This window comes from Tupaia chinensis, unplaced genomic scaffold (genome assembly GCF_000334495.1).
Source record: "Tupaia chinensis unplaced genomic scaffold, TupChi_1.0 Scaffold000317_1, whole genome shotgun sequence".
Taxonomy (NCBI): Eukaryota; Metazoa; Chordata; class Mammalia; order Scandentia; family Tupaiidae; genus Tupaia; species Tupaia belangeri.
In genome coordinates, this window is record NW_006159810.1 from 1,035,550 (window position 1) to 1,062,689 (window position 27,140).

The window sequence follows — 27,140 nt, forward strand, 5'->3', positions numbered from 1 at the left end:
TGTATCACATTGGTGGTAGAAGGTGCTTGTGAGGGCTTTTTGTTAGTGATTTAGTTCTTAGGCAGGTGCCAGCTAGCATGTTTCTCTCTTGGTATTGGATGTTAAGTTTGAAGTCGGTCCTCAAAGTTACTGCTCATCCGTTCATCTGTGAAAGGACAAGTGGTCCCCACATGGTCCGAAGGAGATGGTGGGAGAAAGGTGGCATCACTTGTTTCTGGGCCACACTTGGGGTGAAGATCACAGCTCCAACAGGAAGTAAGTTGTTTTTTTAAGGTTTTGCTATAGGGAGCCTGTGGTCACCAGAGGGAAAGTGAGAAAGCACTCCCTGGGCAGGGATGGCTGTACCACAATCCCTTCTTCTCCATTCTCCCCTTGGGATTTTGGGCATGCACACACATCTGGGTGATTTTCAAGCTACTGGGTCCAAGCCACAAACTGCAGTGGCCATATGGGAAATCTAGCACCTTAACCATCAGTCCACCTGCTGACTCTGTCAGTTGTTTTGTTTGTTTGTTTAAGGAAGGTTGTTCAAAAGTTTATGCTAAGGCCAGCTGGCGGCATGGTGGTTAAAGCGACTGGAACCCTCATGGCCAACTGTGTGATTCAAGTCCCAGACCTGATGCCTTGAGAAACACACTTGGCTTTTTGATTCAGGACCTGGAGATGGCAGCTTAGAAAAGATAGTCTTTAAAAAAGTGGTCATGTCCACGGAAGTGACAGGAACACAAACATGAAGTCCTTTCTCAGTTATTGGTGTTTTATAAGTACTTCTTATTCTAAAAACATTCTTAAAATATTACATATGGCATAGTAAAAATCTTATTTATAAAAAAAAGTAAACGTAAGCTGTAAATATACTTAAACAAAATAGTTTGCCCTGTTTATTAACATGCCAATTCAGTTGTACGTTGTGATTTAAATAACTTCTCTTTTCTTTTTCAGGTCTCAGTGTATTTCAGAATTGTTTATTTGGCCATTACATCCTCTGGTATCCAACTTCTAAAAATGATAATAAATGTATTTTGATGCAAATGAGGGCAGGATGGGTCTTATGTCTGGAGGTTATTTTATAGGTGATCAAAAGGCTTCATCATTTTATAAAAAGAATACCAGAATATGCAATTGCTTGCCATGGTAATCTGTTTCACTCCAATGGAAGGGGTCAGTTTAAAATCTGATCTTCACGAAAGGAAGAACTGTCATAGGGCACACTTGATGGGCCGTCTGCTTGCTTCTGCTGTAGTGTTGCACTTCGCTCGTGTGCAGGAACTCGGGCCCTTTGTGTCCAGCCCTGACGGCAATGCGGTCTGCCCACTGTGGTGGGAATGTGTAGATTTCTCTAACTGAAACACGGAACGCTTTTCTTTGAAGAGTAGTGCATACTTGGGTTGGGGGGGACGTCTAAATTTTAGTTCCAGATAATTCGCTGCCCAGATGGCCTGCTCTCTCGTCAGCACTGAGTCTCAGGGTTGCATCTTTGCCTTGCCTGATAGAAAGGAAGCAGTTGTTGGTCGGAAGTTCTTTTCGTTTGTTTGTTAAATAAATACAGTCGCTTAGAATGAGATCCATCTATATCAGAATATCGTTCTGCTGGACAGTATTAATCACTTTAGTCTTTGCTGCCAACCTACTCACAAGGCTTTATTAAAAGCAATGGATGATGTTGGCATATCAAAAACAGTGAGGACAGAAAAGATGAGCATTCAGCTGAAGTTAATGGAGTTCAACCACTCAGAGACGTTTTCTTCATGGACTGTCTTGTAGAAACAGAACCTGGCTAACAAATGCTTTCTGACTTTGTCTAACATACGAATGGCAGCCCTAAGTGGGGTCCTCTTCACTTATTCCCCTCCCCCATTTCCCTAGCCCCTTTCCTCCTTCCTTCCCGCATGTCCGATCCATCAGGCTGGTGCTGATGAATGGTTGACTGCTGTCCCTACATGCAAATCCTGCCAGGCTCCCTCCAGGCTCACCCCCACCCTGCAGGAAAGGGCTGGACTGACCGCTCTGGGGGAGGTAGATCTCAAGACTCGCCCAAAAGTCTGTTCATTTTACAGTTTGGGCTGAGACATCATTTCTCATCAGCTCCCTTTTTGGGGGTTCCAGTGGAGTAGAACTCCATGTTTGAGGGATTCCCCTCTAAGTGCTGTGTTCTGATCCCCATTTGCCCCCCTTGAGATCAGGCAGGACTGTAGCTGTCACGTGTCATCTCATCTTGGCCTTTAGCTCCAGTGGGTGATCTTGTAGGATGCATGCCCTAGAGCCTGATTTATGAGCCTTGGGAGGTCCTTGAGAGGCCAGGGCCTGTAGGTTTGAGTTCAAACAAGGACACAGATAAAAAGATAGACACCAAGAAATCCAGAAGACACGTGAGTCTTTAGAGGCAAAGAAGTTCAATATTGCAAGAATTTTACTTCGGGATGGTTAAAAATAAAAGTTTGGTTGCCTTCTGGGTGAAAGTTACATTCTATTCATTAGCAAAAAAAAAAAAAAATCCTGGGGTCAGAAAACTATTACTCCACCAGGAAGCACAGTATTATGGAGCTGGAAATTCCTTCAGAAAAACATCTGCAGGCCAGCCCCCCTCGTTTTACTTACTTGTTAAGGCACTGAGGCCCATAAAAATTCACTGTATTCTCTTGAACATTGCAAAAACTTTTAAAACTTCTACCTTGTCTGCAGTTAGGACGTCTTTTTCCTTCTGAACCTGGAGAGTTGAGATGATTCTCCTTGCCATCTCTGGAGGGAGCTCTTGGGGCCTTGTTGCTCCCCTGCCACCACCACACATGACTGTCCTAGAACACAGAGCACTGTGGGCTGGAGCAGCCTCTGTTGAACTTTTCCCTCCCTGCCCTCCTCCCTATCCCCACCCTCACCCTCCCAAGCAGGAATCTAGAGCCCTCCCCATGGTGCTGTGAAGCCACTGGAATGTAGCACTCTGACCCCTGGCAGTTGAGTGTCCTCGATGGACCTGTCCTGGGAAACAGGAAGACCCGGGAGGGAAGGAGTGCCCCGTGGCCTTTTGGTGGGATGGAGGGAAAGGAAGTGCTGGGCAGTGTGACTGCCCAGGCAGCCCAGGAGACTCCCACGTGGACAGGTGCTGGGCAGGCAGACAGGGAATAGGCAGGTGTCCCCAGGCCAGGGGGTGTCTGGCAGAGCTGAGCCCAAGAAAGTCAGTTGGAGGGAGGAAGAAGGTAGGAGCAGACCAGGTGCAGAGGAAATTATAGTCGGAGATGGTGACAGCAAGGGATAAAGGGGAAAAAAATGTCCTGTCACTCACTGTATGGATTAGACCTGTTTCTCACTTTAAAAACCAAATACAAATAAATCCATTGAGAGGTAGGAAAGTCCTCCTAGAGAAGCTTCTACCACCTTTTCATTTAAAGTAAAGTAGACCCCAAGCTGACCCATGGAATAGTGGTTAAGGAGGCTGGATCCCACATTACCAAATGTGCAAAGGAAGTCCTAGACCCAGCAGCTTGAAAAACACACCAGGCATGTGCATGAGTGAGTGAGTGTGTGTGTGTGTGCGCACACGTGTGTGCATATGTGCCCAAAATCCTGAAAGGAGAGAGAGATGGAGGAGAAGGGATTGTATTGTGGCCATCCCCCATGGAAAGTGCTTTCTCACTTTCCCTGCTTCTAGCCAACTGCATGCCTTCGGGCAAAAATTAAAAATGGAAAGCAGATCCTACCTAAAGACCCCAGGCATCTTTAACAGGCTCAGTCCCGGCAGAGAGAGTCCTGGGTAAGTGAAGGAGATAGGTGCACATTCAAGAGTGAGGCTAATTGATACTCGCTCACCTGCCCTTTCTGTCACTGGTAAACTCCTCCCTCCCCACACACATACACACCCCTTGAGCGCATTTGCATCAGTCACCTCCCTTAAGAGGTTTCCACACAACCTGAAGTCAAGACTCAGGGTGGTGATGTTCCCCCAGCTCCTTGTCCTTCTCCAGGATAAGGGAACTTTGTTTCCTGGATGCCCTCCCTATTAAAGTCTTTTGCAGAACCAGGATATAGAGCAAGGGTTTGGAACTGCTTCAGGCCATCCCTCGTGCAACTGTGTTGCCAAACTGCAGTGAGGTTTGCCAGGATGGCAAGCCAGTTTCCCTTGGGGATATTTAAAGTTAAATTCCATTCTCCTGGGAAAGGAATAGAAACTATAGGCTGAGTCTGTTTCTGAAACACCTGTTTAAAGGGAAGGCCTCCTAGCTGCTGCCTTACCTAAAGGAATGGGATTTCCTTTGCATCAGAAACTTCTCTTTGCTGAGTAAGTGAACTGTTCCTATGTCCAGGGTTGTCTCCAACAAGAGTCTTGACCATTCTGTGTGGTCATGGCACATCCTTTCTGAAGCAGAGTTGCTAATCCCCTTTCCTCTTGTCTCACAGGGCATTGTAGAAAGTCCTAGGATTATTGGCCCTAGTACTAAATAGACATGTTTTGGTTATTAGACGAGTTCATTGGGCCATAAAGCAGGTATGTGGCACCCCCTTCTTCTACCTAATTGATACTGAAAGCCCCCAGGTGAGGCCCAGTGAGATGCTGCAGTCAACACAGCAGTGGGGTACTTGATGTCTTCCCACTCAAGGGTCTTCTAGTCTACCCTGAGAACTTGCCCGTCTTTTATACATCTGGAAGTTCCAAACCATGGAATTATATGAAAGATTGCTTCAAGGCTCGTATGTACATTTAAGGCAATCTGTATCTCTGTATTTTAGTCCTTGGAACATTAGTGATCATTATTATCAAATAGGATATGGATTTGATCAGAGAATCCTTTGGGAATTTTCTGCATTTTTACATCCTACAGCTTTTAGTTCTTAAACATGTATTACACCAATAAAATAGTTAGGTGGTAATTTTTAACCTTCTAGGTAGGAGTTAATGTAGATGTAGTTCCACAAATTGTGAATTTTATCATTTAAACAAATTTCCTATGAATCCTATTACACCACAAGGACCAACTCTAAATAGGATCAGATTGCAAAATCATAATCTTGAAAAATCCACCTACTGTACGGCATATGGGAATACATCTTGCTTTAGCATGTGGGAAAAAGACTGAGTTGCATGTGTTTTATTAACATTTCCTTTTGGAAGTAAATCAGTTATTCTGTGTTTATACATGCATGTGTTCTGTGGGGTCGTTGGAAAGGCCATGACATATTTTTCTATGCAAAAATGTGTCATGACTTTTCCAATGACCCAAAAGGTTTTTTAAGAACTATTTTAGTTATTATTATTATTTTTAATTTGACCAGAGAGGGATAGTGAGAAAACAAGCCACCAGATCCAGAACTTGAACCAGGTGGGAGTCCAGCACCTTAATCACCATACCACCTGCTGGCCCCTAACCCAGTAGTTTGAGATGTAGAAATATATATACTTCTTCTTTATACTTTTTTCTTTGATACTTCTTTATACTTTTTTCTTTTCTAAGTGTTAAATTTTTAAAAAGAACTATTTAACTTTCTTTCTTTAATTTATTTAAATTTGACCAGAGAGAGAGAAAGTGAGAGAAAGTGAGAAAGAAAGCCTCCAGACCCAGGACTCGAACTGCAGTCAGCCATGTGGGAGTCCAGAACCCCTAACCACCATGCCACCTGCTGGCCCCCATATTACTAAATTTTAAAATACCTAAAATTTACCTGCTTTTTAATCCCTGGAAAGCTGAATTACTATAAAGTGTTTCTTTTAACATCTCAAACATTTCAAAAATTAAATATGAATGCATAAATAGTGAAGAAATTAAGCCTGAATCTGAGATACCTCCAGAATTATCTTTAATAATAATTATTTTGTTGTTGTTGTTGTTTTTTCTTCTTCAATTTGACCAGAGAGAGAGAGAGAGTGTGTGAGAAAGCAAGCTACCAAATACAGGACTTGAGCCATGGTTGGCCATGTGGAAATCTAGCACCTTGATCACCATACCACCTGCTGCCCCCAGGATTTTTTTTTTTTTTTTTTGAAGAGGTTTATTGCTACAGGGCGCGTGCGCTCGCCAGACAGACAGAGTCAGAGAGACAGAAAGTGAGAAATCACCCCCCAGGGGGGATGGTCACGCTGCAATCCCTTCTCCACCATTCTTCTCTTGGGATCTTGGGCATGCACGCACATGCGCCCGGCGTGAGTTTTAAGCCACCGGGTCCGGGATGTGAACCACGGTCGACTACGTGGGAGTCCAGCGATATAGCCATTACGCTAACTGCTGGTTCCTGATAATAATTCTTTAAAAAAATATTCTGGGGGGGGACGGACCAGCAGTTAGCGTAATGACTATGTCGCTGGACTCCCACGTAGTCGACCGTGGTTCACATCCCGGACCCGGTGGCTTAAAACTCACGCCGGGCGCATGTGCGTGCATGCCCAAGATCCCAAGAGAAGAATGGTGGAGAAGGGATTGCAGCGTGACCATCCCCCCTGGGGGGTGATTTCTCGCTTTCTGTGTCTATGTCTCTCTCTGTCTGGCGAGAGCACGCGCCCTATAGCGAAAATCTCTCCCCCCCCAAAAAAGAATTATTTATTTTAAATTGATCAGAGAGAGAGAGCAAGAGAAGGAAAGTGAGACAGCTAGCCACCAGGTCCAGGACTAGAACCATAGTCAGCCATGTGGGAGTCTAGTACCTCAACCAGCACACCACCTGCTGGCCCCGCTATGGAGTATTTTTAAAGCTGCTGACTTTTTCCCATGTGATATCTGTTTTTCCAAGTTTACTTCCTTTGTGAGAGAGAGAGGAAGAGAAAGAGAGAAGATGACAGGACCTCCAACAGGGTCCCCATGCCTTGTTCCCCCCAGTCTCTGCTGACCCAGATGATGGGCAAATAGGTGAAATCCAGTGCATTTGGAGAGGACTCAGGATGAGAACCCAGGAACTTTCTCATGTGGGTCCAGATGTGTTACCATTACACCCCCACCTGGCACCCTATGTGATGATGTTACCACATAGAGTGGTCACCTGCTGAGGGTTACCACTCATTGATGCTGTTCAGCAAGTGGGTATAGGGCCCATTGTGTGCTCAGAATGGAGCAAGTGGTTATAGAAATGAGGAAGGCAGTTTCTGCCCCCCTACCCCCAAGCTCAGAGCCCAGCTATAAATGAACAGCTGCCATGCTGTTGAGCGAAGTGTGAGGGGTTAGGCTGAAAGGGAAAGGTGTAGGTGGGAGAGAATCAAACTTTGAAGAAAAGACATTGAAGCTGGACACAGCCAGAGAGCAGCTTTCTCAGGTGGCTAAGAGGAGAAAGAACATTGCTGCGGAGAGAAAACAGAATCAGGAGAGGCTCTTGGAAATGAGAAGGCAGAGAGTAGAGGCCCTACTGTGTGCTGGGCCCTGTTCCAAGTACAGAGGTATGGCAGTGAACAACACAGACAAAATCCTTTCCAACCTGGAGCTTTCTGGTAGTGAGAGAGAGAATTAGTGAGTAAAACATCCAGCCTGCCAGAGGAGATAAGTGCTGTGTAGAAAAGCGAGGTAGAGAAAGGGGACAGGGACTGCAGCTGGTGCCGTCAACGTGACAGTTTCAAATAGGATGGTCAAAGAGTGTCTTCCGGGGAAGCCAAGCTGGTCACAGACCTTAAGGAGCGAGGGAGTGCACCATGTACACACTCCTCGGGGGGTGGAGGAGGGGGACAAGCACCAGGCCCCAATCTGCACTGACCTGGGAGGTTCAGGATGCTGGCTGCACAGTGGGAAGTAACTGGAGGTCAGTCAGGACCAACCACACATTTATATCTATCTGTGTAAGGTTCAGACATGACCTTGTGGCTGGAGAGAACATTGCAGGTGTTTTGTTACTGTGTGTGCTTTAATCACTGAGACCACCCAGTTGAAGATTCAGTGACTTAGAGCTTTACAGCTGTTAGGCTTAGAGCTTAGGCTACTACATAAAGAAAACTCCAGTTTTGTGAAAAATGTATGGATATATTTTTCAAATATAATCTTGAGATTTAGAATTGTTTTTTAAAGAATGGTTTAAGTTTACTCATCATTGTTATTTAATTTGAACAGAGACAGACACAGAGCAAGCGAGGGAAAGTGAGAAAGCAAGCTTCCAGCTCTGGGACTCGAAACACAGTCAGACATGTGAGAGTCCAGCATCCCAACCACTACATCATCTCTGGCCCCGAGATTTAGAATTTTCTTTGGTTCTCCTATTTGTGTGGTCTATTTCACATGATCCTTCAAGATTCAATTATTCATTGCTATGTAAGTCACAGTCCTCCCAAGACATTCATACTCATTTCTTGACATACCCTAAGGCAAGTCCTGCTTTTCATTGTCCCCTAATCTACATTCGCTTCTTTCTGGAGAGTTTTAGGATGAATTTCAAGGACTTGATGCCTTTAAAATCAATATATCAGGCAGGCCCTGAATTGCTGAGGTTATTAATAGGCCACCATTGTCTCTCCTGTTCTCATTTCTAATTAGTAGCTCTGCTGCCCACACAAATACACAGTAGCCATGTGGATCTTAATGACACATTAGGACAAAAAAGATCTGGATGTATACATCAAGCTTTCACTTAGGAAGAGCTGGGTAACAATAGTAAGTTGTATACCATGCACGTGTCATTGACTGTGGCTGGCAAACTCTGCTTTGTTGTCTGAACCAAACAGGAGATTCTTGGTGCATGTAGGAATAAGTAAGATAAAACATAGAGGGGAACTTGCTTCAGCAAAACAAAAATAAAGGTTTGGACCTTGGGGCAAGGTATTTAGGGAAGTTTTTTTTGAGAGGTTTTTGTGATAGGGCGCGAGCGCTCGCCAGACAGAGAGACAGAAAGCGAGAAATCACCCCCCAGAGGGGATGGCCATGCCGCAATCCCTTCTCCTCCATTCTCCTCTCAGGATCTTGAGCACGCACGCACACGTGCCCGGCGTGAGTTTTAAGCCACCGGGTCCGGAATGCGAACTGTGGTCGACTACATGGGAGTCCAGTGACACAGCCATTATGCCAACTGCTGGTTCCAGGAAGACTTTTTTTTAATACAGCAGTACTAGAGTTAACGTGAGATCAGTTAGTAATATAATTGTTGTGTTATCATCACTCACTTGTCATCTTCCACATGATTTATTTTGAAGAATTCAGATAGAGTATTAAGGTGAAGTGCATACCAGTGCCCAAGCTGGATTGTAAAAACATTCCTTACAAAGTGACTGCTCACTGATTTCACAAAGTCATGATCTTAAAAAGATTTCTTTCATGCTACTTACAGATCATTACACCTTCTGAAAATCATTCTTTGCTTCTCAGGAGCATTGCTCTATATGAAGACATCGTGTGCCCTAACAAAGAAACCCTAGTTACTAGATGATGGAATAGTTGAGATGATATTTAGCATTGTTGGTTTTTTCCTGCTCTGCTAATTCCAGAGATGCCCCTGCAGCACCATGGCTCCAAGGTGTCAGAGAGAGACCTCCACCTGTCCCTCTTGTGAAAGTGGGTCTCTAGGCCCTATTTACAGAGATGGACTTCACCAGAGAGAGATGGAAATCAGAGGTGTTCCAGCCCTTTCCCCTGAGGCTTGGATCTCCTGATTCACCTGAACTTAAAATGTTGCCCTGTTTCCAGTGCCTTGTGCCCCCTGCTGAATGGTAGTCTGTATGGAACTTCCCGGCTGCTTTCCTGAGTCTCTGGCACATAGAAAGTGCTCAGTGAATGTTAGCTGTTATCAGAAGATTGGTCTCGAGGGGTGAAATGTGCTTGGTTATCTGAGCTAACTGTTCAGCTAATATGATGAAAATTTTATGTCCTCCTGAGAGTTTGTTTCAGAGCACCGGGTTTGTTTGTATTTTTTTTTTTTTAACTTTCCTAGCACATTTCACTGTAGTAGTAAGCGCTTTTGAATGAGTGGAATCCCTATACCTAGTCTGTTTTTCTCTTGGTTATTTGACTAACAGATTTCAGGTTAGCACACACATTAATATTTATAAAATGGTATTGTGCATTATTCATGTCTGTAAGTACATTTTTGGAAGGAAATATTAACTTGTGTCATTTTCTAATTATGTGCAGAAGTGGCAGAAAGAGAGATAAAAGTTTATTATTCATTTACCTAATATGGTTGGGACATTTTATATTCATTTACATATCTAACATGTCGTACATATTGGTATGTGACCAGGTTGGTTAATACTAAGTTTCTGTTGGGGTCAACAGAAAACTGGAGTGAGTACTAATAATTTATAGGTAAGAAGACTGAAATCCAAAAATACTTCTCAGTTATTTCTAAATAATTGGCTTTCTTCTTCTAACATCAAACTCAGTTTCCAGGAAAACTTTTGCACTTAAAGTTTCACATCGCATTGCTTAGATGCAAGCCCTTTTGCCATCTTTCTCCCCATCCCTATACATCCCCTCCACTGATGTTTATTTTGCTGTCTGCTAAACCCTAGAATAGCTCAATGAAGAGTAAAACTAGATCCTTAGCTTCAAGAACTCATTCTCTCTTAGAGGACATTAGGTGAGCAATTTCATTATACTGCCTGAGTGAAATAAATTTTTATTTCATTAATTTTTTTTTTTTTTGTCATATGGCACATGTGCTCACCAGTGGTAGAGAGAGACAGGGAAATTGAGAACTCACTTTCCAGGGGGGATGGCCACACGACAGTCCCTTCTCTTCCATTCTCTTCTCAAGATTTTGGATGTACACACACACACACCCCTACACCTACCTAGCATAATTTTCAAGCCACCACATCAGGGACTGGAACTGCGATTGCCCATGTGGGGCGTCTAGCATCTTAACTACCATAACACTTGCTGGCCCCCATAAGTGAAGTAACTTGCATAGATGTATAATAGATGTCCTACAGAGAAAATAGTACTTAAATTCAGTCCCTGCGTAGTAGATGACACCTGGAGAAAGCATTTTGGACTGAAGAAGAGTTTTTAAAGCAGGTGAAAAGACACTTTCTAGCAGACTCAATGGCTTATGCCCTGTCATGAAGTCATGAAACAGCAGGGGTCATTCAGAGTCACTAAGAATTTGTGGGAGGAGCCAGGAGATGTGGAAGAGAGAAGGTCAAAGAAGCGGGCTGGGATCAAACTTAAACAGCCTTTGTGTTCCATGTCAAGGAATAGATATTGGACTTTATTTTATAGAACATTGCTTTGCAACCTCCTGTCCTTAAGCAGTTTGTTGGGACTGTTCTCGTAACTCCCTTCACCAAGTGTAACTTACATTGAAACACCTCCACCGGAGGACAGAACACCACAACCCAGGTGGATAGGGATGGTTAATGATGTGGCTCAATCCAGGGATGACTTTCATAGTACCTTGAAGAGATGAAATAGAAAATAGACTCTCCATGATCATTTTTCTCTCAGCCAAGATTTATTAATTTTTAAGCAGCAGTATGTCCAATAACTGAAAACTGATATTCTTTGAAGCTGGATAAACATGGAGTTACATGTTTTAATGGGTATTCAAGCTCAGAAGCAGGTGCATTGCTTACCAATGGCACATACCTGAATCGAAGGCCAGTCTGGCACTGTACAGTGCGTCAGGGGCGAAGACCTGCATTTTTCTTTTAAAAATACTGGAATTCACTCTCAAAGCAAAGGAAGTATAAGGACATTCAGTTCTGTGCTGCATAATGCAGTCACATTGATTGTAGCCAGGAAAAAATATAATTGGGCATTCAAAAACCTGTCTTGGTTACTTCAAAAAAAAATGTCAGAAATATATTCATTTAATGTGTAATTCAAATAACTTCCTGGTAAAACCACTAATGAGAGACTGATTGAAAAATATATTTAGATATCAAAGTACCTAGATGAGCTAACATGCTTTAATATAATGGCTTTCCTTAATCATAAGCCATTTAGGAGATGTCTTTATAATCTTTTTGAAAAACTGATGTTTGGTTCTTGTTACCCATTTCAGTTTTACTTTCTCCATACATTATTTCTGTCCTTTTTTTTTTTTTGGACTTGTTTGATTGCTGTTTTAACAATTTTTTCAGTTGGCTGCCTAACTCATTAGTTTTTGGGGTTTTTTTTCCTTCCCTACCCTACGTGCCAGAAGGTACACACACTGACCACAGAGGTGGAGAGGGAGGGAGCACCCTCCAGTAGCATAGTCACTCTGCAATGCCTTCATTTCTCTGTCTCGTTAGTACTTGGGCCACACATGCACATATGCACATATGACAGTCAAGACACCAGTGTCAGGATTTGAACTGTGGTTGGCCATATGGGATCCAGCTCCCTTAACCATTAGGCTCTAGGGCCAGCCTTCTTGTTTTGGCTTCCTTGTGTCCTGTGAGATCTCCTTCTAAACACCATCTTAGAAGTGTCCTATCAATGTTGACATGTGTTGCTTCCATTGCTCTTCATTTTTAAGTATTTAAACATTTTCCTATAAACCCTTCCATTAGAAATAAAAATAAACCTTTTATTATGGAAACTTGTAACTCCATCAAAAGTACAGACAATGTTCAAATGAAAGAGTGCTTCAGCAGTTGTCAATTCATGGCCAACCTTGTTTCAGTAAATCAGAAGATTTATTGAAACCTCAGCTAGTGAATCCCGCAGGAGTGGAAGTTCAAGAAAGCCCTGGAAAGTGGTATTTGCCATATGAAACACACCCTTGGCTTCATTTACTTTGCGGGGTGACTGCATTTGCAAAACCTCAAACTGATCTGATGATGGGAAGCTATTTTAAATTTAAATTATGACCACTAGGGCCGGCAGGTTTATTAAGGTGCTAGATTCCTATATGACAGACCACAGTTCTAGTCCCAGACCCGGCAGCTTTCTCTCTCTCTCTCTCTCTCTCTCTCTCTCCCTCTCCCTCTCCCTCTCCCTCTCCCTCTCCCTCTACCTCTACCTCTACCTCTACCTCTGGTCGAATTAAAATAATAATATAAGTAAAATTAAATAAATAATTATCTTAAACCTTTAAAAAAAAATGACCACCATAGGAATGTGACTCTCTGGCGCTGTTCCCAGTCCATCAGAAGCATCGTAGGATTTCAGCACAGATGTCACAGTCAGGATAAAGTCTAACTGGACCTCCTTTTAATAATTAAAAAATCGGATCTTAGCGCTAAATGTTCAGGGTCTCCCTGTGAGCCAGCAACAGAGCTGAGGTCGTGTTCGCAGGGCCAGGGCCCCCTCCATTATACCACCACATTTGGGCTGGCATGTGCCGTTTAAGAGAGTCCTAGTTTAGGCAGAATTGTGAAGTAGGAGTGTTGTGTCAGACAGCCCCAATCTATCGGCTCCTCCTCTTTCCGTGTTTCACAGAATCCGTGCTTCTGCTGCTTTTCTTCTCTCAAACTTTTCTTGTCTTCCCCTATTGTCAGAAAGGAAATTGTCCTTCCTACTGTCAGGGAGAAAATGATTCTTCCCTAACTTAACCTTTTCTTTGTTTCAGGAGTCCTAGGAATATTTTATTCACATTTTTGGTATGATTTTGGTTAGGAGGGTGGTGATGTGCTGTAAAATCCTTTTCCCCACCATCTCAAGTCCTTAACTCTTAGCTCCATTTTTGGTGCATATTAGATACCAGTGCCTGTTGGAGAAATGAGTGATTGAAAGAAAGGGTAAATGAACGAATGAATGCATTTATATTCTATAGTTCACGTCTGGCCCTCTGTTAATTGTATTGCGCAAGTGTCTGGTGAAAAGTACAGATGGAACATATGCTTATCATTCGTAACTGTTTCACAGTAAATTGATTTAGTAAATTGGGTCAGCACTGCTTGTTTTTCGATGAATTCTCATCTGTACATAGTACAAATGAGCATTCTGGTTTTTGTTATATATAGTCATGCATGGCTTAACAACAGGGATATGTCCTGAGAAATGCATCATTAGGCAGTTTTGGTGCGTGAACCTTGTAGACTGTACTTACTACACAAAGTAGATGGTATACTCTGCCATACACCTCTATTGTACACTCTGATATATTATACACGTGGTGTAGCCTATTAATAATTTTATGGGACCATCATCATAAATGCAATTCACTGTTGACCCAAAATATCATTATGCAGCAAAACCATGACTGTACGTGGCGTTTTACATCAGGTTAGGATTTAGTCTTCAACAAATACATTTATGTGCATATTTTAGGGTTTCCATTGTTTTAGCAATTCAGACTTTGTCCACTCTAGTATATAGTTACATATGCCTAAATAGTTTCACTTTGTAAAACTGCTGGTACAACCAATTTTTGGAAAATAAATTATTTCTGCTGATAACCATAAATGTGCCCTTTCTGCTTTCGCCTGATTATAGCACAAGGAAGAGAGGGAGAGGGAAGCACCAGCCTTTGGAACATCAACCTTAAGCTCAAAGCAGAGAGAATGAGAGCTCACTGCATTAGATTCCTCCTCGAGCAGAACTGAATGCCTGATAACAGCCAGCTGAGAGCTGGGGGACTGAAGAGCAGCAATTTTACATTACACTGGAGTTTCTAGGCTGGCATGGAAAGAGATGCCGGTATTAGCTATTTGCATCTTACTGTAGCCACAGGGATATGTGAACAGCTGGAGAATTAATTTGATATATATTCCCAGAAGCCTCTCCTATGCTAACAGAATTCCATTACTGTGAGCTTCTGAGTATGTACCATGAATTTGTTCCTTGCTTTTCAAAACCTGCTATAGCATTTTTCTGGTAAGTGGATCGCTACATAATGGGTGTAGCTATCTCTTGGTTTGGAGTAAACTCCATTAACCAGAGCAGATACAAGGGAGAAAAGGTAAGGCATTGTGTACACAGACAATTTCCAACTTCAGGAGAGAAGGCAGAGAGCTCAGATTAGCACATATAGTAAGTATTCTTAAGTTTGCACATAAAATTAGTATAGTACTGTGTCCAGTCAGTGCCATCACACCTGTGATGTTTTATTCCATGTTAGTGGAATTTCAGACAGCAGCAAGCAGATGGAAAGATATTTTGAAGGGTAGAAGAGGTTGAATCCTGGGCCAGTCAGGCTAACGTTTCCAAAGCAGGTTCCTGGAGCTGCTGGGCAGAGGGGCCAGGTTCCTGGGCCTCTTCTGAGGTCTGGAGCTGGCTGTATCTCTGTGCATCCTGCCAGAGGCCTCTTCCTGTATATCCTCTCCTCTGGCCCCTTCCCTATCCTCAGGATGGAAACTTCTTTCTAACTAGCCTTTGCATTTAAAATGTATTATATTTGTGAAACTGAAAATCCACATCCAGAATAAGAGTGAACATGGCTATTAGAAATATGTGTGTTTTTGTTTTGGTACCACATGTTTGCATGTTGAATCTTAGAAAAAGAAAAAAAAAAAAAAGGACCACTCACATCCTGCAAAATCACTCACTGCCTTAAAAATAAGAGAGCTATTAGAAATGGTCATTTAATACCTATGGAGTTGTGTATAGAGGATAAATGTAAGCCATAAGAATCCAAGTAAAAATACCCACACGGATTAACCACCCCTGGCATTCGCACCTGACCCCTACCAGCATCCTTATAGCCCTACACACTCTGGAGCTCATTTCTGCTTCCTTTCAGGGCACAGGCCATTGAAGATATTCATTTAGTGGATACCGGTTTGAACAGAGTTAAACATAAGATCCAGGAATGGTTTTTTTTTTTCCTTTTTCTTTTTATTATTATTATTATTATTATTATATATTGCTATACATCATTTAGCTTGTAGAGAGAATTTACCCAACATATAATACACCTCAGACCAGTCCGGTTGAGAATACTATTCACATTATCATCAACAGGTAATATATCATTTCTGTGTCCCACAATATCTTCTCTATTTTTCTCCCTAATTTTCTCCCCTACACTTTTCCCCTCTCCCACCCTCCTTCTATACTATCTCCAGTGTCCCTAACTATTTTCAGTGCTCTTACACCCTCCAATCTTTCAGTCTCTACCATAGAGTGCGGACAGTTGGCATCTGTTAAGTGGAGACATACAGTCTCTCTCTTTCATAACCTGACTTGCTTCACTCAGCAATAAATCATATTCATCCACTTTCTATCAAATGTCAGGATCTTTTTTTTTTTAATGGCTGAATACTATTCCAGTGGAAATATCAGCCATTAGAGCAGTCATTTTTCACACTAAACGATGGAATTTCAACAAGATTAGCAGCCTCATCTAAGGCCTTCATCTTACATTGCTAGACTTTGGCTTTAACTGATAAAATTTGCTCCTACTTTTACCACATCATAAATGTGTTGTGGAAAATCCCATGTAGAACACAGTTTCTGCACCCAGTGTCCTTTGTTATTTCTCAGACCTGGATTCTGGGCTACCTTAACATGGGTATACCAGTAGGACATATTCTTTAGCATAAGAGTAACCAGAGTGAGGGCAGCAGCACCCTGAGGGACCCTAAGACCTTTTCAGGTGGTACTTGAAAAGGTATTTTGTGTTTCTGTGATAAAATTTCATTTGCTTTTTTGCCCTCTGTGTCAACTTTGCATTCGTGATGCAAACACAGTGGTGCATATACCTACCGGAGTCTTAGTCTGAATAGAGGATATGGCCCCAAACTGTGCTACAAAGTCATTGTATTCATTGCCATACACTTGCAGTAAATAAAGGAAGTAATATTAAATAAACAAAATAATAAAACAAAAAAATTAGTTTCCCCTAAGAATGCCCTTGATCTCAAAGCAGTACAAGTTATTAATTGCATTGACTTTCACCCCTCCATTACACACCTTACTAATGCTAGGATGAAATCAAAAGAACATAGAAAGTAAATTTGCTGCATACCAAAGTCAGTGGCTGTCTCAAGGAAACACATTATGTTTCAAGATGTCCTCAAACGTCCAAGGGGAGATGTCAGGTTACCAGCTGGATGTACCTGGCTCTTCGTAGTACTCACAGATTTGGACATATTTGAATATGCATGAATTTAAGTTCATAAAATTATTTTATTTTTTAGAAAAAATAACTTATTTAACATCCTGGTTTGGTACTATGCAGTAGTTGCACAATTAAAAATATTTGCAGAGGTACTTCAGTTGTCTTGACCTTTTAGTCTAGATTGTGCTTTGTCACATACAGAGTATCAAAAATAAAAAGCTCTTTGATATAAATGCAGGGCAGTACCCTTCTTTTTAACTTTTTCTGACCAGTCCAAGAAAAAAAACAAGAACTATGTCAGAGAATCAGAAACTCGATCCTTGGACTAATAATGGGTTTACTTAGAACATGAGATTTGAAAACATAGAATTTGCTAAATACTGCAAGTAAGCGCTGTTCAGCTTTGCCCAGATTGACTTCTATCATCACACCTCATAAATTTGTGCTTTCAATCCCCGTTAATTTTCTATTAAGTTATTGTAAAGCAGTATGTGTGCTACAGAAAACCATGAAAGCTTTGGTCTCAGGAGCATGTCGTACTTGATCCTGTCAAGGAGTGGTTGCTGGGGCAGCCGTTTGCCAAGAAGAAAAAGTACTGACTAGGAGGGGACAGAGAATTAAAAGGATTTCCTCTCAAAAAAGACAATAAAAGCATGGAAGATATGTTGGCTTCAGAGTCAGAGTTGCTTCCTGACTGGACATGGAGGCTGGGGCATTTTTTTTGAGAGAATAGCCCAGTCTTGTAGCTGATGCCAGAAAGCTTTTGCTGAGGGGGAAGGGGGTGGGCAACAAACAGCACTGAGCCAGGGAGATCATCCAGGGCAGTCGCCTTTTAGTTCTGATCCCACATTCATAAAAAATGGTCTTCCTGTGGGGCGGCAGAGAAGAGCATTTGGCAGTGAAAGCAAATGGGTTCCGAGGGGGGCTCCTTGGAAGGGCTGTTGCTGCCAGCCAGGTGATGAGGTTGAGATCTTAGAGCAGGACTGGGAAAGAGGCTAGTTGTGATCCGTGATGCTGCTAAGTGTGAAGTGTATTTAAAATGTGAGCCTCACTTTAAAGAAATGATGCTGTTTCCAATATAGTATTTTTTTTCTGTTTTTTATTTTTTCAGAGTACTTGAGTAATTTCACTATTGCCTCGATGATAGGAACGTACTTGTGTGTATGTATGTTGTAGACATGTTATTTCTAAGGACCAAATATAAGCTAAGTAGGAAAACATTTTAAAACAGATGAACTGAGTTTTTTGCTAGAACTTCAATCCAAAAGATAATCATTTTACTAAGAGCTGAGGCATTGGTCAAATGAGTGAGACTGATTTCCTGAAATCAAAACATAGGAGATTTTCTTTTCTCCCTTTTCAAACTTGTTATACTGTAAATGATACTCTAAAGACCCCTTGTCTAGAGAAGTATTTATGTCAGTGGAGGAAACCAGCCTTTTGCCTAACTTCTGCCCTGAGTAAGGACATCAGAGTAAAAATTAGTCTTATGAAAATCATAACCATTTGTTACACTGTTGTCTATGGAAATAATCTTTTTTTTTTCTTTTTTCCTAATTTTGCTGGAGGGTGCATGTTCTCACCAGAGAAAGTGAGAAAGCACCTAAGCACCTCTCCATAAGGAATGGTCATGCCACATTCCCTGCTCCATTTCTTCCTCCCTTCAGGATTTTGGGCATGCATGCACATGCACACAGCATGTTTTTCAAGCCCCTAGGTCCATGACTGGAGCCTACGGCTAGCCAGAATCTAGCTGCCTTAAACAGCACACCACAAGCTGGCTTGGAAACACATTCTTAAGATGGCATTTGTTCTGGCGTTAGTGTAAGGGACATGTTTAAGGTGTTCTAAATTCAAGCACTTTAAAAAATTCTCTCCAGATAACAGTTATCAGAAACATGTTTACCACTTGAGCATCAGTACCCAGTTCAGGAGTGATAAAGCATCTACTAAAGATAACAGTAAGGGGAGGTGGGGGGAACCCATATAATGCCCCAGGGATTTTTGGAGAAATTGTTTTTTTAAACTGTGAGGGATATTATTAAGAGTGAGCCTGCCTGTGGTTCTGTTGTGTATGTTACATTTCCCTGAACTGGGTCCCATGAATGCTGGTTTAAAGATCTACTTTATTTGAGTGGCTGGCTTGTCCTGTGAGCAGGATCTGATTTGGTCTCAGCTTCAGAATTAGTGAGCTCAGCCTCTTGCCGGGCGGTAGCTCTCAGTTTTGTTGTCATTTCTTTCTTGGATGGTGGTGATGATCCCAAAAGGCACTGGAGGATTCTGCTCTGTTGGATGTTATTCTGGACTCTTTGAGTGGTGTCTGATTCTTAATGTTTATTAGCTGCCTTGATGTATGAAGCCGAAGAGCTGTTTTAAACTCGAAGCTGGTCTCTACTGGTCGGGTTAAAAAAAAAAACAACTATTTTTTGAGTCGTGTTGTAGATTGATAAATGTGACTCCTACCACTTTATTTAACATGATCCAGGAATCTGTTCAAATTTTAAAAAAATTTTAAAGGAATCTCAATTGTTGGAATAAAGTAATGGTTTTGACAACACTGTGTGTGTGTGTGTGTGTGTGTGTGTGTGTGTGTAGCTGTTTAGTGTTCACATGTATGTCTGTTTTTCAGTCTTCTCAGTTATTAGGGTGAAGTAAGATTTGTTTTTTTTCATTTGTAAAATGTCAGCCAAACTGCCTTTCACAAATTCAAGTGTCAAAATTGGATGTTAATCTTGACATCCATGTGCATTTTTGCTCTCAAACAGGCTTTTGAATGAAGCTGCGTGCAAACATTATGTGGTTATTAATTATTTTACAGATGAGAACTGGGATGATGACCAGCTGCTTGGTTTTGAACCATGCAATGAGAACCTTATCTCTGGCTGCAATATAATCAATGGGAAATGTGAATGTGACACCATTCGAACCTGCAACAATCCTTTTGAGTTTCCAAGGAAGGATATGTGTCTTTCAGCTTTAAAGAGGATTGAAGGTAAGCATTAATGTTTGTTAGCCATCCAGTTGTAAACCCTAGCATTGTATAACCCTGAGCAGTGATAGTATTTGAGCTTCAAAAGATAAAATATTTTTTAAAGTTTACAGAGATTGGTCACTTCTATAGTCCCAGATAAGGTGCATGAAGTTGAGCAGGCGCTAATGTAATGGTGTGTGTGTGTGTGTGTGTAAGCCATGCAATGGGAATGCTGTGGTTCTGTGAACAGAGCCGTTTGCACCAGCCTGCCTAGGTCACCTCTGCATAATGGATGATTTCACAAGTGATGTGCTCGAAATCAGCATCTGTTGTCACCAGGTCCATTCCGCTTGATTTACCCTTGGATGGTGCTCGTGAGGAGAGCCTGTAATTAGCAAGGCAGCTCATCTGGCAAGAAAGAGTATCTATTTAGGAGAGGTGGGAGAGTTGTGCAGTGACAGTCAAAGGCTTAGCTTGGTGTAGCCAGCAGGCAAGAATCACATAGGTGTGGATGGACCATTAGGCACTTCACCTCTGGAGAAAAGTCAGAAATCACATTAAAGTAACAAGAAAATTATGTTAATATGGCCTATGACTTTTGTACATTCATACACACAACCTGTAGGGAAGATGAAGAACTTGAAAATATGAATCCCTAGAACTTAGCGCTGTGGTTCACAACCCAGATTAACTAGGATGAAGGCCTAGGCCTGGGTCTTAGCCCTGCTCATGACCAACATCGAACTCCCTCCTAGTCCGCGTTTCTTCTAGATAATATGCCTTTTATCGCTAAAGCAATGATATTCTAAGGTGGAAAGGTTGGTAATGTAGTTTGGAATACCAAGGACTTGTCCAAAAACGAAGCTTTTAAGGGCAGGTAAACAGGACTGAAGTTTCCAAAATGTGTTGTTTCCAAGGTATATCAAATGGTAATAATAAAGACTAACATTAATATTTGCCATAGCCTATAAAAACATTTCTTTCTGAATTTGCCAATGCCACTGAATCATTCAAAGAGACTATAGTAGAAGACAGTAGAAATAATAGTTTAGAACTGCAGAGGGTCTTAGATCTTAGATAACATTTAGTCCACTCCTTGAATTGAATATTGGGAAACTTGATTCTTCACAATTGATGAGTAAGAGGTCTAAGACTAACCGTGACAAGAATTCTCCCAATCACATCATCCTTTTGGACAACACACTTACCTAACGTGTTTCTATTGTATTGTCTGGCTGCCCTTTGCTCATCTCTGTCCCCACCCCGTAGTCTGCCTAAATGAGTAATTTGTCAATTTCTGTATACTAGACATCTGGGGGTACAGAGGATGTGTCCACATGTCTGTTTAAATACTTTATTAATTTAGTGACTCATATTTAAAATCACACAGTATAAAGCAACACAGCAACTGAGAATTACGACTTCTTGCTGTTCTTCTATTTAAGCAAGCTGTTCTCTTCACACATTTCACAGCCCTCACTGTGGTGGCTGTTGTCTTGATTTGGGCCATCTTCCACGTCATTGAATACCCTGTTCATCAGTATACTCTCTCATCACCTTCTCAGGTGTTTAACATTCAGCAAACCGTGACTCTGAGTGTGATGCTGTCACAGGAAGTTTCGTCCCACAGTTTGGTATCTATTCACATAAAATTAGAAAGTTTCATTTTTAATTAGTTAGGTGTATGTTTATGATCTTTGCAACGTGGAGATTAACTTTGTTTTTGCCATAAGATGCATTTGCTTGCCAGGGAGAAAGTGAGAGGGAAAGTGAGAAATCATCCCCCAGGGAAGATGGCTGCATTGCAATCCCTTCTCCTCCATCTTCTTCCTGGGATTTGGGGCATATGGACATGGCGTGATTTTCGAGCCGCCAGGTCCACGACTTGAACCCTGATCAACCGTGTAGGAGGCCAGCATCTTAACCATCATACAACCTGCTGGCCCCCTAACTATATTGCTTTTTAAAAGTGATTCTAAGAAGGTTGTTCACGAGATCCTCACGTACAATTTTAAAAGCATTCTCACAGAAATAATTAATAATTACATCTAATTAAATTGCTTGATTTTGTTTTAAGCATATTTTATCAGAAAGCCTCTGTGTAGTTTAAACGTAGAAGTGGTTGAGGTCATCTAAGAGTAAACTAACTTCTGCAGATAGTGCTTTGATTTCAAATAAAGCATCCTGCAATATGTGAGATCTTGTAAGAAGTCAGAATTAAGGGATTTCCCTTTCCTGGAAAACAATTTTAAAGGGAAAAATCCCTATTCTATTTAGATATATATTGTGTATGAAAGAATTAGTGATGCTGTCCTCCTTAGAAATAGGTACGTCCTTCATAGCAATGGAGACTTGGAATGCTCTTAAGAGTTTAGGGAGCCAAGAAAGGATGACCTGGAATTGTGTGTTACAGCATCACAGAGAGTAGAAACTGAACAGTTTAGAATTTGGATGATGATGAATTTCAGGTGTAAGAACAGCATGCACCAAAGAGTAGAAGTGAGCAATCTACAGGGCTTCCATGTGAGACGCCTGGGAAACTGGCCTAAGAGAGCAGGGTTTTGTGGAGAGAGGTCATCCTCACAGGAAATCAAGATGGGGCAGCAGGGTGGAGCCAGATTACAAATGTCTTCAGCGTCGTGCAGGTGCTTAAACCTGGTCATATGAGCTATCAGAAATCATCGGAGATTCATGAGCAGAGAGAAGCAGAGCATGGTGAAACTGGTGTTAGGCCGAGTGAGGCCGTGTGGGCATGCAGAATGGATTAACAGAGGGGGAACTGCTAGCAGGACGCCTGCTGGAGAGCTGTTTCAGTTATTTAGATGTGGTGCCACCGGAGACCTGGCGTTTGTGGTCACGGGGGAGACAGCCAGGAGGAGATGGATACACAGCAAAAAGGGAGAGGAGAAAAGGCACAAAGATGATTCAGGATTTCTGACCTGAAATGGTGGGATGATAGTGCAAGTAATTGAAATAGGAAAACTCTTTTGAGACGTTTTGTGATAAAATAGAACTGAAAAATGGGGTGGTTATCTTAGAGGGATGTTGGGTCAGAGGGGACTTTAAAAATATAAGGGCGCTACTACAGCATGTCTGAAGGATGATGAGAATGATCTAGTCCAGAGGGGGAAGCCGGTAATGTAAGAAAGCCGATGATTGCAGCAGCAGGGTCTTTGAGAAGTGGGATGAGCAAAATTGTTTCTGTTTCTTAGAGGCGTATAAAACAAGGTCATCCTTGGACCCTGAGGTGGAGGAAGGGATATGGGAAATTGAAGAGGGAAAGAAAAGGGAAAATGAACATCTCCAAAGAGAGGAAGGGGACCAGCAGATGGCATAATGGCTATGTCGATCGTGGTTTGAGTCCCAGACCTGTGGCTTAAAATGCTGTGTATGCATGTGCGCCCAAAACGCCAAGAGGAGAATGGAGGAGAAGGGATTGCAGTGTGGCATCCCCCTGGGAGAGTGATTTCTCTCTGTCTCTCTGTCTCTCCAGCAAGTGCATGCACCCTATTGCAAAAAGTTCTTAAAAAAAAAAAAAAAAGAGCGAGAGAGAGAGAGAGAATGGGGGTTGGCAGCCATTCTGCTGTGGAGGAAGCTGGCAACCAGAGTTTGAGTCCTGGCCCCAGGGTCTTGAAAAACATGTCAGCTACAGACATGTGCTCAGGATCTTGACTGAATGTGGAATTGGAGGAAAAGAGATTGCAGTGTGATCAGACTTTGTTGTGTGTGTGTGTGTGTGTGTGTGTGTGTGTGTGTGTATGGGGGAGTGCTTCTCTCTTTCTCATGCGTGTGCCTCTGGCATTGAAAAAAAAAATAGAGTGAGTACATTAATAAGGGAAATGTAGGGCCATCCTTCTGGTGTCACTGCTTACTGGAAGTTGGTGGTTACACAGTTGCAGAAGCCAGCCCTGGGTGTATGTTTTTCTCTATCTCTGGTGCAGGTATGGTGTGGATAGAGAGAACCAGCACTGGGACTTTTTCAGACAAAATATGGTAGAAATGAAGAAAATTAGGGGCACGAGGACTAAGGGTCCTACAGGAGATTACTTACAGCAGTCGACCATGTAACCTATACTGGGAATAAGACAAAAACTAAGTGACACGGTTAGTGGAGGGGAGTCCTTGTGAGGTTGAAGAATGACTACACGTGAGTAGGAAATTGGAGAGTGGATATGCGAGGTGAAGATTTTTATTGGTTGTACTGAGGGTTAAGCCTGGCCATGGATGTCGTTGGCTGAGGAAGGGGTAAAGTGTAAGGTCACTGGAGGTAAGAGGTCAGATAACTGAGTCAGCTGGATTGCCTCTGCGGGAGACGAAGGTGTCCACAGTGAAAAATAGTGTGGAAGAAAAACTGAGCCATAGTTCTGTGGAGAAATTCAACTACATGTTGCTGATGGTATAATCTGATTGCTGATGCTTTGAGTGAACAGATTTTATTTTTAAAAATTGTTTTAGTTCGGTTTTCCCTCATGAAGGAGAAAAGGGTGTGTGTGTGTGTGTGTGTGTGTGTGCAAGTGCTAGAGACAGAGAGATTTTCTGACCGTCCTGCTGTATCTTGACCCTCCTGTTGCAGCTTCATTGAGCCAGGATTACAAGCTTGCACAACTGGGCTTAGTGTGCTCAGGTGGGCTCAGGAACCAAACCTGTACCTCCCAGTCTACCACCCTGGCTAGAACGAGGTTCTGCTTTTAAAAGGGGAAAAGACAGAGTGATCTGAAAGTGGCAGTGAAAACGAAGAGGATATCTACCCCTCTCCCAGGACTTACAGAATGTCGGAGATAAAGTCATCCTCATTTGAGAGGATTTAAGGGGAAAAAGATAGGTCTACGCAGGTTTTGGTCAGATCAACAAGGAGAGGGGAACATCTGGAGAGGAGAATGGGAGCAGAGGGGATTCTGTTGATGACAGACTATGAGTTCTAGAAGGCACAGAAGAGGATTGGGGGCGGCCAAGGAGGAGTAAGAGTCCAGTGATGAAGGATGACTTTGCAAATTTAGACGTGGTTCTGTCTCGTAAGGGAAGGTGAATAGTGAGTTCTAGTTAAAGCCTTCTTTGGGGGACTATTCTTTGGAGCAGTTTATAGTATTAAGATGTGCAGTCCTGGTGACAGGATAAGAAGAATAGTATTCTTGACTAAGAATAGTGAAATAACCTGGGTCCCCATTTCTGTATTTTTGGAGGAGATGCTGAAAACTAAATCTAAGCATCTATAACATTAAAATGTGTAGAATTTATTGCAGGGCATTTCAGCATTGTATTTCTAGGTTTATGGAGAATACTAGCAATTTCTGGGCATTAAAACGTTCTTGTTTTACTTATAGTTGTGTAAAAGGGAAGGAATTAGTCCTGGATTTTATCCACTATTTTCTTTCCTAAAATACATGAACACTTTATCATAAAAATCAGCTTGTCACAAATTTAGAGGAAATGGGATGTTAAACAGCAGTCAGGCATGGCTTTGTATAACATAGTTTGTCAGCATAATCTGCATTTTCCAGTTAAGAAGCCTGATAATGGGAATGACTGGCAAGTCATCTACTTTCATCTTTTTTTCTTTTTTCACTTTATTCATTGTCATTATTTTATTTTTTTATTTTATTGAAGTTGAACAGAGAGAGAGAGAGAGAGAGAAGGAAAGTGAGAATGCAAGCTGCCAGGTCTGGGACTCGAACCACGGTCAGCCATGTGGGGAGTCCAGCCACTTAACCACCACACCACCTGCCAGCCCCAATCCACCTTCATCTTAACAAAGTATATTTCTAGACCATACTACCCATTCAAGTGTGGTTTGGTAAATGCTGTACTAAGCACTACAGAAGTGGAATTGATACAGTATGGGTCACAGGAGGGTTGCAGGCTGGCAAGATGACCACCAGCCTTGCAGTTACTGCAAGAGTGTTCTGGAGGGACCACTCTGGGCTTAGTAATTATAGTTCTAGGTGACACTAAAGATACAGTCATTTAATGAATAAGTTAGACTTTTATGTTTGCATATAATTCAAAGCTTGGGGTTTATGGCTTTAAAAATTATTTAATTCAATTTATTTATTATTATTTGTTTTAATTTTGCTATAGGACACACATGCTCACCAGAGAGGGACAGAGAGCGAGGGAAAGTGAGAAAGCAAGTTGCCAGGTCTGGGACTCAAACCATGGTCAGCTATGTGGGAGTCCAGTGCCTTCACCACCATATTGCCTGTTGGCCTGGTTTATGGCTTTTTTTAAATCGTAATTCAAAGTGGTCATAGTAGATGAAAGAGAGAATCAGAAATATGAAAGCATGCCATGTCCAGTGAAGGATGTGAAACAAACAGGACAACATTCATCTATTCATTTCACCCAGCAAGTATTTAGCAAATGTCAGGTACACACTAGTGTTACGTGTCTGTTCACCAATGTAGTTGCTGGGGATATGATTCTCAGGAGCTCGTACAGAGGGAAAGGGACGACAATAAATACATAAATGAACAAGAAAAGATACAATGTGATCAGAGCAGAGAAAAACAATTACCACAGGTTGCTAGATAGACAATTACTGTGGAAATTGTTTTAAATAAGAATGTCAAAGAACTCTTCTAGGAAGGAAAGGCGTTTGAACTGGAATCTGAATGCCAAAAGGACTTAATCTTGTCCTGATCCAAGAAGAGAAGATTCTGTGCACAGGGAACAGCAACTGCAAAAGCTGTAAGTTGAAAACAAGCTTAATGTGTTGAAGAAATTGCAAGGGAAAGCAAAAAGATACCTGGGACCAGACTGTAGTGAAGGAAAGAGAAAGGGGTTATTCCCAGTTGCCTGAGGACTTGTAGGTTACAGTGAGGTGGATGGAGTTTTGTGATCAGGACACAGGAAAGCTGTTCAAGGGTTGTGAACAAAGGCGTTTTTTGATTTGCGTTTTACAACATGATTGTGGTGAAAAAGTCAAACCTTCCATATTCACGTCCTAAAATACAGGAAATTAGACAAGGTAGATACTGAATTTATTTGCTATTTTTGAGATATCTAATGGAAAAATCAAGGGGGAAATGAAAGAGTCTAGAATGTAGAGAACGAATATGGTTGGGGACCAGGGAGACCTAAGAACAGGAAGTGAGTCTGCAACTAGAGGTTCAGGTAAGAGAACCAGAAATAGAATTAACAGGACTTGTTGATGTAAGTGGTGAGGGAAAGAAATCCAAATTGTGTGGATTTGGATTAAAGCAAATTGTGGTGCCCTTGACTAGAGGGAGGAACAGATTTAGGGAGGACATTTAGAGTTCTTTGGGAGGTAAATGATATCTGACATCCAGTTAGAGCCATTGTCACTTAAATAATGTTGGAGGTATTCACAGACTCAGTAAGTAGCATTCCT

The 27,140-nt window shown here is 42.0% G+C and overlaps 1 protein-coding gene across 1 annotated transcript in view; it reads left to right on the forward strand.

The window, feature by feature from the left end:
- The window catches only part of CRIM1 (cysteine rich transmembrane BMP regulator 1), a 218,335-nt gene that overhangs the window by 15,596 nt on the left and 175,599 nt on the right, over positions 1-27,140 (forward strand). The window contains exons 5-6 of the mRNA XM_006151377.1: positions 18,702-18,792; positions 19,587-19,813. Of these exons, the coding sequence (XP_006151439.1) occupies positions 18,702-18,792; positions 19,587-19,813 (318 nt within the window). The remainder of the gene's footprint in view (positions 1-18,701; positions 18,793-19,586; positions 19,814-27,140) is intronic.